Raw genomic sequence first — 15,000 nt, forward strand, 5'->3', positions numbered from 1 at the left:
ATGGTAACTCACCATAAGGTTGTTAGGAGGTTTCTATAGTCTGTAACATGGTAACTCACCATAAGGTTGTTAGGAGGTTTCTATAGTCTGTAACATGGTAACTCACCATAAGGTTGTTAGGTTTCTATAGTCTGTAACATGGTAACTCACCATAAGGTTGTTAGGAGGTTTCTATAGTCTGTAACATGGTAACTCACCATAAGGTTGTTAGGAGGTTTCTATAGTCTGTAACATGGTAACTCACCATAAGGTTGTTAGGAGGTTTCTATAGTCTGTAACATGGTAACTCACCATAAGGTTGTTAGGTTTCTATAGTCTGTAACATGGTAACTCACCATAAGGTTGTTAGGAGGTTTCTATAGTCTGTAACATGGTAACTCACCATAAGGTTGTTAGGAGGTTTCTATAGTCTGTAACATGGTAACTCACCATAAGGTTGTTAGGTTTCTATAGTCTGTAACATGGTAACTCACCATAAGGTTGTTAGGAGGTTTCTATAGTCTGTAACATGGTAACTCACCATAAGGTTGTTAGGAGGTTTCTATAGTCTGTAACATGGTAACTCACCATAAGGTTGTTAGGAGGTTTCTATAGTCTGTAACATGGTAACTCACCATAAGGTTGTTAGGAGGTTTCTATAGTCTGTAACATGGTAACTCACCATAAGGTTGTTAGGAGGTTTCTATAGTCTATAACATGGTAACTCACCATAAGGTTGTTAGGTTTCTATAGTCTGTAACATGGTAACTCACCATAAGGTTGTTAGGAGGTTTCTATAGTCTGTAACATGGTAACTCACCATAAGGTAGTTAGGAGGTTTCTATAGTCTGTAACATGGTAACTCACCATAAGGTTGTTAGGAGGTTTCTATAGTCTGTAACATGGTAACTCACCATAAGGTTGTTAGGAGGTTTCTATAGTCTGTAACATGGTAACTCACCATAAGGTTGTTAGGAGGTTTCTATAGTCTGTAACATGGTAACTCACCATAAGGTTGTTAGGAGGTTTCTATAGTCTGTAACATGGTAACTCACCATAAGGTTGTTAGGAGGTTTCTATAGTCAGTAACATGGTAACTCACCATAAGGTTGTTAGGAGGTTTCTATAGTCTGTAACATGGTAACTCACCATAAGGTTGTTAGGAGGTTTCTATAGTCTGTAACATGGTAACTCACCATAAGGTAGTTAGGAGGTTTCTATAGTCTGTAACATGGTAACTCACCATAAGGTTGTTAGGTTTCTATAGTCTGTAACATGGTAACTCACCATAAGGTTGTTAGGAGGTTTCTATAGTCTGTAACATGGTAACTCACCATAAGGTTGTTAGGAGGTTTCTATAGTCTGTAACATGGTAACTCACCATAAGGTTGTTAGGAGGTTTCTATAGTCTGTAACATGGTAACTCACCATAAGGTTGTTAGGAGGTTTCTATAGTCTGTAACATGGTAACTCACCATAAGGTTGTTAGGAGGTTTCTATAGTCTGTAACATGGTAACTCACCATAAGGTTGTTAGGAGGTTTCTATAGTCTGTAACATGGTAACTCACCATAAGGTTGTTAGGAGGTTTCTATAGTCTGTAACATGGTAACTCACCATAAGGTTGTTAGGTTTCTATAGTCTGTAACATGGTAACTCACCATAAGGTTGTTAGGAGGTTTCTATAGTCTATAACATGGTAACTCACCATAAGGTTGTTAGGTTTCTATAGTCTGTAACATGGTAACTCACCATAAGGTTGTTAGGAGGTTTCTATAGTCTGTAACATGGTAACTCACCATAAGGTTGTTAGGAGGTTTCTATAGTCTGTAACATGGTAACTCACCATAAGGTTGTTAGGTTTCTATAGTCTGTAACATGGTAACTCACCATAAGGTTGTTAGGTTTCTATAGTCTGTAACATGGTAACTCACCATAAGGTTGTTAGGAGGTTTCTATAGTCTGTAACATGGTAACTCACCATAAGGTTGTTAGGAGGTTTCTATAGTCTGTAACATGGTAACTCACCATAAGGTTGTTAGGAGGTTTCTATAGTCTATAACATGGTAACTCACCATAAGGTTGTTAGGAGGTTTCTATAGTCTGTAACATGATAACTCACCATAAGGTTGTTAGGTTTCTATAGTCTGTAACATGGTAACTCACCATAAGGTTGTTAGGAGGTTTCTATAGTCTGTAACATGGTAACTCACCATAATGTTGTTAGGTTTCTATAGTCTGTAACATGGTAACTCACCATAAGGTTGTTAGGAGGTTTCTATAGTCTGTAACATGGTAACTCACCATAAGGTTGTTAGGTTTCTATAGTCTGTAACATGGTAACTCACCATAAGGTTGTTAGGAGGTTTCTATAGTCTGTAACATGGTAATTCACCATAAGGTTGTTAGGAGGTTTCTATAGTCTGTAACATGGTAACTCACCATAAGGTTGTTAGGAGGTTTCTATAGTCTGTAACATGGTAACTCACCATAAGGTTGTTAGAAGGTTTCTATAGTCTGTAACATGGTAACTCACCATAAGGTTGTTAGGAGGTTTCTATAGTCTGTAACATGGTAACTCACCATAAGGTTGTTAGGAGGTTTCTATAGTCTGTAACATGGTAACTCACCATAAGGTTGTTAGGAGGTTTCTATAGTCTGTAACATGGTAACTCACCATAAGGTTGGTAGGAGCAGGCCTCTCTTTGGGGAGTCTCTTCATGCTGAACAGAGAAAACAGCAGTTTTATCACAATGTTGTTTAAGCATACAGAGACATTTTCGAAGGTAAGACTATTTCATTTTGTGGTTCATTACTTACATTTTTCTATAAGTAATTTCCTAATGAGCATTTGTTCCTAATGAGCATCCAAGGACATTACTGACAAACCTGACAAGCCTAATTGCCAGATTGTCCCAATGGTGCTTTTGTTACACTATGAGCTCCACGCAGTGAAAATGCTATGGCTAGTACAGTCTGACAATAAAATGTGTGGACAACCAGTCCATATTCCTCATACGAGGTCTCCTCGATGTTGTGTGCGTGTGTGTGTGTGTGTGTTGGTCTACTATCATTTGAACAATAAAGCTGATCAAAACCATCTGCATCAGCACCACTCTAACCACCAGCGCCAGCTCACACACACACACACACACACTAAGTACCCAAACAGTCATTGACCCTGTGTGAGGACCCTGCCAGTCCTGAGAATGAGGAGTGGAGATTCGTCAGGGCGACCTACATAGGGGACTGTGAAGGATTAGTGTGTGGTTCTAGAGAGGCCCGTCTGGAGCTAACCGAGTTACTGTGTGATGAATCACAGCAGGCAGGGACCAGGGACAGGACAGGGACCTCTAAGAATAGCCTGGGAGGTGGCAGTGCCAACCTGGTGCCAGGGCTGGGGCGGGCAAGGAGAAGAGAAACAGAGACCTGGCCTGTTTGAGTAAATAAGGCATAGAGATAGGTAAACAACAGCTGGCGGTATGTAGACACACGTACAAGGACATACACATGCAGAAACATGCACACACTGTTAAGGTCCTGCTTTTGGCCGGTAGGTCAGTCCATTGGGTGTGTTCCCCCTGCTGTGTGTTTATTAGTGAGAGCATTTGGCTAACAGGGGGCCAACAGACCATGGGAGACATGGTCAGTGTAAATATTGTGCTGTGTTGCTGCAGTAAAGAAACAAATCAGAGAGATAATTTGTCCTTCAGGAGAGCCTGGTATACTGGGATAAGGCCTGTCCTTGTTTTCCTGTCTCTGCTAGCTGCCCCATTACCACCCAACACCATTATCAGACATAGGAGAGTGGAGGGCACTAAAGTGATAATGCATGTCCTACATGAGTCATCAAGTAAAAAAAATACAGCCTACTAAATTCATATTAACGATTACATTTAGTGTACTAAAGACGATGGATTTAAAATAAATTAACATGGTTGAGGTCTGGCCTTTGGCAAATTAAATGCTATTCAATTCTATCCAATTATTGAACTTAATTTTTAAACATATTGATTTATTAGGTTTCTGTTTCTAGGTTTATTTCTGTTCGGCTGAAACCAACACATCAAAAGGCTGATATTTGAGAGAGAGCGATAAGGGTTTTCTCACCTAGCTATTTTAAGATGAATGCACTAATGCAGTAAGTCGCTGTGGATAAGATCCTCTGTTAAATGACAAATGTAAAACAATTTGGCTCACCACTGTGTGATGAAGTGGACAAACTTCTGGCTGAACTGACCCACAGGAAGAACAGGAGGCTCCTGGGAGAAACACAAGGACACAACTGAACAACTTAAGACCACACAGCATAACACGGAAGCTTCTAGAAGGTTGTTATGTGATATCAAATCTGTCACTAAAAGCTAAACCCATTTCTTAATTTTGTTGAAGAGATCCACTTTGATAAACACTACTAATCAACATACGAATAACTTGAACCTAAATGAGAGATTTAATTACACAAATCTAAAAATCCCGATTCTTCACAATCACTGTATCCACATCTGTATCCACTGGTTAAGAATACAAAACCACAATTCGGAGAAACCCCAAACCCTGAACTACATAGAATTCTAGTTATTAAAACACATTTTGCTGAGAAAAGCCGACCTTGATAAAGAGGCTATTTCTAAACGCTGCAATACATTGTCCCGTCTTCTTAGTAAAAAGAGGTAGCTGCACCTGAACCCCACCTATTGTTGGACGAGCACAATGGAGTCAAGGAAAATAATCTCCTTTAGGAATCAGTGGGGGGGGGGGGGGGGGGGGGGGGGGTCGGGTGAGCACAAGTGTGAGCGGCACTGGTCATCTTCGTTCCGATAAAAATATTAAAGGAGATTTCGCCATGAAAGGCGAAACATTTTACTGTCAGATTGCAACTGTCATTTATTTTACATGAATGCCCTCTAAAGTCTATATTTTAAAGTATATTTTACTTGGCAATGGCACGGTATAAAATGTGTTTGAGGCATGAATACAAATGAAAACTTTATTATAATCGTATTGGGTAGTGTGTTACAGTTTGATAGTCAAACACTATAAGAATCAATTTGAGAACTTTTTCACCCGCTGTGCACTCAACAACCACAGTCAACTACCCCAGTCAGCTAGCCCAGTCAGCTAGCCCAGTCAGCTACCCCAGTCAACTACCCCAGTCAACTACCCCAGTCAGCTACCCCAGTCAGCTACCCCACTCAACAACCACAGTCAACTACCCCAGTCAGCTACCCCAGTCAACAACCCCACTCAACAACCACAGTCAGCTACCCCAGTCAGCTACCCCAGTCAGCTACCCCAGTCAGCTACCCCAGTCAGCTACCCCAGTCAGCTACCCCAGTCAGCTACCCCAGTCAGCTAGCCCAGTCAGCTAGCCCAGTCAGCTAGCCCAGTCAGCTACCCCAGTCAGCTACCCCAGTCAGCTACCCCAGTCAACAACCACAGTCAACTACCCCAGTCAGCTACCCCAGTCAGCTACCCCAGTCAGCTACCCCAGTCAGCTACCCCAGTCAACAACCACAGTCAACAACCACAGTCAACTACCCCAGTCAGCTACCCCAGTCAGCTACCCCAGTCAACAACCCCAGTCAACAACCACAGTCAACAACCATAATGAACATTGTAGTGAGACAGTCACAGAGGACTGGAGATGGAGAGACCGCGGGGGGATGGAGAGACCGCGGGGGGATGGAGAGACCGCGGGGGATGGAGAGACCGCGGGGGATGGAGAGACCGCGGGGGATGGAGAGACCCAAGAGGATGGAGAGACCCAAGGGGATGGAGAGACCCAAGGGGATGGAGAGACCGCGGGGGGATGGAGAGACCGCGGGGGGATGGAGAGACCGCGGGGGGATGGAGAGACCCAAGGGGGATGGAGAGACCCAAGGGGGATGGAGAGACCGCGGGGGATGGAGAGACCGCGGGGGATGGAGAGACCGCGGGGGATGGAGAGACCGCGGGGGATGGAGAGACCGCGGGGGATGGAGAGACCGAAGGGGATGGAGAGACCGCGGGGGATGGAGAGACCGCGGGGGATGGAGAGACCGCGGGGGATGGAGAGACCGCCGGGGGATGGAGAGACCGCGGGGGGATGGAGAGACCGCGGGGGGATGGAGAGACAGCGGGGGATGGAGAGACCGCGGGGGATGGAGAGGCCGCGGGGGATGGAGAGACCGCGGGGGATGGAAAGACCGCGGGGGATGGAGAGACCGCGGGGGATGGAGAGACCGCGGGGGATGGAGAGACCGCGGGGGATGGAGAGACCGCGGGGGGATGGAGAGACCGCGGGGGATGGAGAGAGAGAGACAAAAAGAAAGCATGGTAGAGGAGAATTGAGGCCGAAGGGCAGCAGCCTAAACCTCTTCAGCCAACAGAATGAAGACATTTAAACTGTCAAGTCAACTGGCTTTAAGCAGCACTCCTACATGTGAGCTGCAAAACAAACATTTCTAAGAGCCAGACATCAGAATGTGGTTTTATTACGATCCCAGTATTGTCTGAATCAGAATATAAGGAGGAACATTTCCTTTCTTAAGGGCCAAGCCCAACTTCTTCAGTCTCCTGATGTTGAAGAGGCGCTGTTGCGCCTTCTTCACCATGCTGTCTGAACGTGTGTGTGTGTGTGTGTGAGAATATGTGTGTGTGTGTGAGAATGTGTGGGTATTTCATGTGAATGTGTGTGGAGAGCACAGGCCAGGCCCAGTTGATGTTGTCCAGTAGATGTTGGCTCCCACCCTGTCACCTCCCTCTCTCTATAGCTCCTCCCTCTCCCCTCCCTCCCTCTATAGCTCCTCCCTCCTCCCTCCTCAGCTCTTCCCTTTCCCCTCCCTCTATAGCTCCTCCCTAATCAGCTCTTCCCTCTCCCCTCCCTCTATAGCTCCTCCCTCCTCAGCTCTTCCCTCTCCCCTCCCTCTATAGCTCCTCCCTCCTCAGCTCTTCCCTCTCCCCTCCCTCTATAGCTCCTCCCTCCCCATCCCTCCCTCTATAGTTCCTCCCTGCCCCTTCATCCCTCCCTCCCTAGCTCCTCCCTCCATAGCTCCTCCCTGCCTAACTCCTCCCTCCCCCTTTATAGCTCCTCCCTCCCTAACTCCTCCCTCCTCATCCCTCCCTCCCTAGCTCCTCCCTCCATAGCTCCTCCCTGCCTAACTCCTCCCTGCCCCTTCATAGCTCCTCCCTCCCTAACTCATCCATAGCTCCTCCCTCCCTAACTCATCCATAGCTCCTCCCTCCCTAACCCCTCCATAGCTCCTCCCTCACACACCACCCCCCCCTTCATCACTCTCTAGGGAGAGTTCTGACTCAATCAACACTGTATCTCTCTCCTATCCACAACAGACTGCACACACGATGCTAAGGGTTGATGGAGAGGGTGGAATGGAAGACTGGTTTCTAGAGTGGTGGACAGATGAATTCAGGAGGTGAATTTAAATGGAAATTGACCCATCTATGAGAATTTATTACGATGTGATTTTTCACACAATGAAGCCTGTTGTTCTCTATGCTTTCTAGAGTGCCAAAAGTCTTTATGGAGAAAACAGGGTGAAAAGGGAATTGGAGAGGGAATCTATCTGTTGACAGGAAGTTGCCATGTCACGTCCTCCAAATCGGAGGCTATGCTACATGACTGCTTTGCTAGCGCTGACTGGAATATGTTCCGGGACTCCGCCGATAGCGTCAACGAGCTAATCACCTCCACTACCGGCTTCATTAGGAAATGCATTGTGGACGTTGTCCCCACACTGAAGGTTCTCTGCTTCCCCAATCAAAAGCCCTGGATTAACACAGAGTTTAAAGATAGGGCTGTCGCACACAGGGCTACCCGCACACAGGGCTACCCGCACACAGGGCTACCCGCACACAGGGCTACCCGCACACAGGGCTACCGCACACAGGGCTATCGCAGCCACCCCGAGGCTATGTCTAAGGACAGAAACAAGTACCAGAAGTCCTGCTACAAAGTCTGCAGAGCCATCAAACAATCAAAAGGGCAATACACTGTAGGAACAAGCTGGATTCCTATTATACAAACTCTGATGCCCTCTGCATGTGGTAGAGGCTACAGTCCATTACGGATTACAAAGGAAGACCCAGACGTGATCTGCCCAACGATGCCTCTACCAGATCAACTCAATGGATTTTATGCACGCATCGACAAAAACAACAGCGAGCCGTGCATGAGGGCCCCCGCCAGCCCAGAGGACTGGGTGGTCTCGCTCTCCGAGGCCGATGTGAGTAAGGTCTTTAAATCAGGTCAACACTCAAGGCTGCGGGGCCAGACGGTATTCCAGGGCATGTTCTCAGAGCAGGCACATTCACAGTTCTATTCAACCTCTCCTTGCCCTGGTCTGTAATCGTCACATCTCATTCTAACCACCATCATTCCTGTTCTCAAGTAGTCTAAGGTTGCCTGCCACAATGACTACAGCCCTGTAGCACTCACATCTGTAATCAGGAAGTACTTTGAAAGTACGGTTATGGCACATATCAACTCCATCATCCCAGACACCTTAGACCCACTGCAATTTACATACTGCCCCAAACAGATCCAAACACGACACAATCTCAATTGCACTCCACACTGCCCTCACCCACCAAGATAAGAGGAATACCTATGTGAGATCGCCATTCATTGCCTACAGCTCAGAGTTCAACACCATAGTCCCATCCAAGCTCGGGACCTGAACACCTCCCTCTGCAACTGGATCCTGGACTCCCTGACGGGCCGACCACAGGTGGTGAGGGTAGGCAACATCACCTCCGCCAAACTGACCTTCAACACGGGGGCCCCACAGGGGTGTGTGCTTAGTTCGACTCCAACACTATAATCAAGTTAGCTGACAACACAATGGTGGTAGGCCTGATCACTGGCTACAATGAGACAGCCTACAGGGAGGTCGTCAGTGACCTGGCATTGTGTTACCAGGACAACAACCTCTCCCTCAACGTCAGTAGGGACGAGGAGCTGATTGTGGACTCCAGAAGGTGGTGGGTGGGGGGGGTGAGCATGGCCCCATCCATATCGACGGTAGGCATATTCACAGGGCTGTAGTGGAGCGGGTCGAGAGCTTTAAAGTTCCTTGGTTTCCAAATCACTAAGGACTTAAAATGGTCCCACACCCACCCACCCACCCACCCACCCACACAACAGAGCCTCTTCCCCATCAGGAGGCTGAACAGATTTGGCATGGTCCCTCAAATTCTAGAGCTGCACCATTGAGAGCATCTTGACTGGCTGCATCACTGCTTGGTATTGCAACTGCACCGCCCTCGATCGCATGGTTCTGCAGAGTGTCCCTGACATCCAGGACCTCTATACCAGATGGTGTGAAAGGAAGGCCTGGAAAATTGTTAAAGACTCCAGCCACCTAAGCCATAGACTGTTCTTTCTACTTCCGCAAAGCAGCGGAACCAAAGCATCAAGTCTGACACCAAGAGGCTCCTAAACAGCTTCAATCCCCAAGCCAAAAGACTGCTAAATAGCTAACAAAATGGCTACGCAGACTTTCTGACTCTGCACACACACACAGGAGTCTACAAACTCACTCACATTCCAACAAGCACACACTTAATTTGCTCACACACATTCATACTGACTTTACACACACTTCCACACAATCATCATATACACTGCTGCCACTCTGTTTATCATATATCCTAGTCACCTTACCCCTATACATATCTACCTCTATCACTCCAGTATCCCTGCACATTGTAAATATGGTAAACACTGACCCTGGAACTGTCCCTGTATATAGCTACTGACCCTGTATATAGCTACTGACCCTGGAACTGTCCCTGTATATAACTACTGACCCTGGAACTGTCCCTGTATATAGCTACTGATTCTGGAACTGTCCCTGTATATAGCTACTGACAATGGAACGGTCCCTGTATATAGCTACTGAACCTGGCACTGACCCTGCATATAACTACTGACCCTGGAACTGACCCTGTATATAGCTACTGACCCTGGAACTGACCCTGCATATAGCTACTGACCCTGCATAAAGCTACTGACCCTGGAAGTGTCCCTGTATATACAGTTGAAGTCTGAACTTTACATAGACCTTAGCCAAATAAATGTAAACAAAGGTTTTCACAATTTCTGACATTCAATCCCAGTAAAATGTCCCTGCCTTAGGTCAGTTAGGATCACCACTTAATTTTAAGAAAGTGAAATGTCAGAATAATAGTAGAGAGAATGATTTATTTCAGCTTTTATTTCTTTCATCACATTCCCAGTGGGTCAGAAGTTTACATACACTCAATTCATATTTGATAGCATTGCCTTTATATTGTTTAACTTGGGTCAAACGTTTCAGGTAGCCTTCCACAAGCTTCCCACAATAAGTTGGGTGAATTTTGGCCCATTCCTCCTGACAGAGCTGGTGTAACTGAATCAGGTTTATTGGCCTCCATGCTCGCACACACTTTTTCAGTTCTGCACACACATTTTCTATGGGATTGAGGTCAGGGCTTTGTGATGGTCACTCCAATAACTTGACTTTGTTGTCCTTAAGTCATTTTGCCACAACGTTGGAAGTATGCTTGGGGTCATTATCCATTCGGAAAACCCATTTGCGACTAACCTTTAACTTCCTGACTGATGTCTTGAGATGTTGCTTCAATATCCACATAATTATCCTCCCTCATGATGCCATCTATTTTGTGAGGTGAACCAGTCCCTCCTGCAGCAAAGCACCCCCACAACAGGATACTGCCACCCCCGTGCTTCACGGTTGGGATGGTGTTCTTCGGCTTGCAAGCCTACTCCTTTTTCCTCCAATCATAACGATGGTCATTATGGCCAAACAGTTATATTTTTGTTTCATCAGACCAGAGGACATTTCTCCAAAAAGTATGATCTTTGTCCCCATGTGCAGTTGCAAACCGTAGTCTGGCTTTTTTAAAGCGGTTTTGGAGCAGTGGCTGCTTCCTTGCTGAGCGGCCTTTCAGGTTATGTCGATATAGGACTCGATTTACTGTGGATATAGATACTTTTGTACCGGTTTCCTTCTGCCTCTAGGAGACAGAACGCGTCTCCTTCCTGAGTGGTATGATGGCTGCGTGATCCCATGGTGTTTATACTTGCGTACTATTGTTTGTACAGATGAACGTGGTACCTTCTGGCGTTTGGAAATTGCTCCCAAGGATGACCAAGACTTGTGGTGGTCTACAATTTTTTTCTGAAGTCTTGGCTGATTTCTTTTGATTTTCTCATGATGTCAAGCAAAGAGGCACTGAGTTTGAAGGTAGGCCTTGAAATACATCAACAGGTACACCTCCAATTGACTCAAATAATATCAATTAGCCTATCAGAAGCTTCTAAAGCCATGACATAATTTTATGGAATTTTCCAAGCTGTTTAAAAGGCACAGTCAACTTAGTGTATGTAAACTTCTGACCCACTAGAATTGTGATACAGTGAAATAAGTGAAATAATGTGTCTGTAAACAATTGTTGGAAAAATGACTTGTGTCATGCACAAAGTAGATGATCTAATCGACTTGCCAAAACTATAGTTTGTTAAAAATAAATTTGTGGAGTGGTTGAAAAAATAGTTTTAATGACTCCAACCTAAGTGTATGTAAACTTCCGACTTCAACTGTAGCTACTGACCCTGGAACTGTCCCTGTATATAGCTACTGACCCTGGAACTGTCCCTGTATATAGCTACTGACCCTGGAACTGTCCCTGTATATAGCTACTGACCCTGGAACTGTTTCTCGTGTGTGTTTTTGGTTTACTTTATAGTACTACTGATATTGATTACTGCATTGTTGGGAAGGAACTCGCAAGAAAGGCTTTTCACTGTACTTGTACAAGTGACAATAATACTTGAAACTTGAATGTCAAAATAATATCTGTAATGTGTGTTTGCGTGAGAGAGAGAAAAGGAAGCCTATAAATTCCCTAGTGACCAAATAAATGTGTAACAGTGCTTGAGCAGCTAGCTTCTTTTGGCTGTACGGCCCACTGGCACACACAGCCCTAAAAAAGGATGTTCAGTCAAAAAGGGGGAGTAAACTGTTTAAATTGATTCTATCCTAGTCCATGTGGGTTTTAGTGACATTATGAAGGGCAGCGCTGAACAGTTGAAACTGGATTTTAGAGAGCTGATTAACTCTCTGCTAGACACTAACAAAACACCCATCATATCTGGCCTTGTGCCCTCTCTGAATCGTGGCATTGAACACTTTAGCAGGATTCTTTCTCTTCACAACTGGCTACGTGATTATTGCAGCTCAATGGGTGTAACTTTTGTTGACAATTTCAATACCTTTTGGAAACAAAACACATTTTATAAGGAGGATGGGATCATTTGGGGTCCTGGATCCTTTCACAGCATTATAAGGCTGCGATGAGACAATGACTCATCAATGACACAGCCCAGCTCAGTTAATCCCCACCATTGTGACGCAGAGTTGTCATAATGCTTCAGAAAATGTACATTACCCCAGGGGCATTGGTAGACACAATGTAAGTAACCTAATTGATGTGCCTCTAACTGCCCTGAATGCCTCTGCTGATCCTACATCTATTGTATGCAGCAATCATGTGTCTATGAACCAGATTTATAATGTTAGCACTGAGGTGGTGTTCCCTAGTAGGAAGTCCAATGTGTGCAGCTCACCCTGCACTAACATAAATAACATGAGAATGTCTACTTCTGCTAAGCTAAGTAAAGTAATGAAAACAAGCAAGCATCCCAGAAAAGTGCTCAAAATAACCCATGTTAATATATGTAGCTTAAGAAACAAGGTTAATGAAATTAATAACTTGCTAGTAACGGATGATTCATATTTTGACTATCTCTGAAACTCACTTAGACAATACCTTTGATGATACAGTGGTAACAATACACGGTTATAACATCTACAGAAAAGACAGAAATGCCAGTGGTGGAGGTGTTGCTGTTAATATTCAGTACCACATTCCTGTAAAGATTAGAGAGGATCTCATGTGAAATACTGTTGAAGTAATATGGCTACAGGTTCATCTGCCTCACCTAAAGCCCATTCTGGTGGGAAGCTGCTATAAGACCAAGTGCTAACAGTCAGTATCTGGATAACATGTGTGAAATGCTTGATAATGTATGTGAGAGGTATATTTTCTGGGTGATTTATATTGACTGGCTTTCATCAAGCTGCCCACTTCAAACTGTAACCAGTGCCTGCAACCTGGTTCAGGTTATCAGTCAACCTACCAGGGTAGTTACAAACAGCACATGAATGAAATCATCAACATGTATTACTAATGCTGCAGAAATGTGCTTGAAAGCAGTATCCAGATCCATCGAATGTAGAGATATCAATATAGTAGCCATATGTAGGAAAACCAAAATTCCAAAGGCTGGGCCTAATATAGTGTAAAAGAAGTCATATAATTTGTTTTGTAGTGATTCCTATGTTGTTGATGTAAAGAATATCTGTTGGTTCATGGTGTGTAATGAGGAGCAAACAGACGTTGCACTTGACATATTTATGAAATTGCTTATCCTAGTTACTAATAAGCATGCACCCATTAAGAAAATGACTGTAAAAACTGTTAAATCCCCTTGGATTGATGAGGAACTGAAACATTGTATGGTTGAGAGGGATGAGGCAAAAGGAATGGCAAATAAGTCTTGCTGCACAACCGATTGGCAAACAAACTGTAAATTGAGAAATCATGTGACAAAACTGAATAAAAATAACATGAAATTAAAACTATGAAACAAAGATAAATGACAAAGAATTATAGTAAAAAGCTTTGAAGCACCTTCAATAAAATGTTGGGAAAAAAGGCAAACTCAACTCCATCATTCATTGAATCCGATGGCTCATTTATCACAAAACCAAAAGATATTTCAAACTACTTTTTTATTGGCAAGATTAGCAAACGTAGGAATAACATGCCAGTAACAAATGCTGACGCTACACATCCAAGTATATCTGACCAAATTACGAAAGACAAGAATTGCAATTTTTTATTCCGTAAAGCAAATGTGGAAGAGGTGAAAATATTATTGTTGTCTATCAACAATTACAAGCCCCCGGGTTCTCACAACTTAGACGGAAAATTACTGAGGATAATAGTGAGCGATTTTGCCACATCTTAAATGTAAGCCTACTAGAAAGTGTGTGCTTGGATGGAAGCAAAAGTTATTCCGCTACCTAAGAATAGTAAAGCCCCCTTTGCTGGCTCAAAGAGCCAACCAATCAGCCTGTGACCAACCCTTAGTAAACCTTTTGGAAAAAATTATGTTTGACCAGATACAATGCTATTTTACAGTAAACAAATTGACAACAGACTTTCAGCACGCTTATAGGGAAGGCTATTCAACAAGCACAGCACTTACACAAAGAACTGATGATTGGCTGAGAGAAATTGATGATAAAAAGATTTTGGGGGCTGTTTTGATAAACTTCAGTGCAGCTTTTGACATTATCGATCATTATCTGCTGCTGGAGAAACGTATGTGTTATGGCTTTACACACCCTGCTATATTGTGGATAAAGAGTTACCTGTCTAACAGAACACAGAGCCTCTCAAACATAATCCAGGTAGAATCAGGAATTCCCCAGGGCAGCTGTCTAGGCCCCTTACTTTTTTCAATCTTTACTAACAACATGGCTTTGAGTAAAGCCCGTGTGTCTATGTATGTGGATGACTCAACACTATACACGTCAGCTACTACAGTGATTGAAATGACTGCAACACATAACAAAGAGCTGCAGTTAGTTTTAGAATGGGTTGCAAGGAATAAGTTAGTCCTAAATATAAAACTAATAAAAAAAACATTGTATTTGGGACAAATCATTCACTAAACCCTAAACCTCAACTAAATCTTGTAATAAATAATTTGGAAATTGAGTAAGTTGACTGTCATGGTCAAAACATATTGATACAACAGGTACTAAGATGGGGAGAAATCTGTCCATAGTAAAGCACTAATCTACGTTCTTAACAACAATATGAACAAGGCAGGTCCTACAGGCCCTAGTTGTCACACATGGTCTAATGTTCAGTCGTGTGAACAGGT

The 15,000-nt window shown here is 44.0% G+C and overlaps 1 protein-coding gene across 1 annotated transcript in view; it reads right to left on the minus strand.

Moving 5' to 3' along the window:
- The window catches only part of LOC139384674 (dual specificity mitogen-activated protein kinase kinase 5-like), a 145,175-nt gene that overhangs the window by 13,422 nt on the left and 116,753 nt on the right, over positions 1–15,000 (minus strand). The window contains exons 20-21 of the mRNA XM_071129496.1: positions 4,179–4,240; positions 2,656–2,701 (exon numbers count right to left, since the gene is read on the minus strand). Of these exons, the coding sequence (XP_070985597.1) occupies positions 2,656–2,701; positions 4,179–4,240 (108 nt within the window). The remainder of the gene's footprint in view (positions 1–2,655; positions 2,702–4,178; positions 4,241–15,000) is intronic.

Source organism: Oncorhynchus clarkii, chromosome 26 (genome assembly GCF_045791955.1).
Source record: "Oncorhynchus clarkii lewisi isolate Uvic-CL-2024 chromosome 26, UVic_Ocla_1.0, whole genome shotgun sequence".
NCBI classification, from domain to species: domain Eukaryota; kingdom Metazoa; phylum Chordata; class Actinopteri; order Salmoniformes; family Salmonidae; genus Oncorhynchus; species Oncorhynchus clarkii.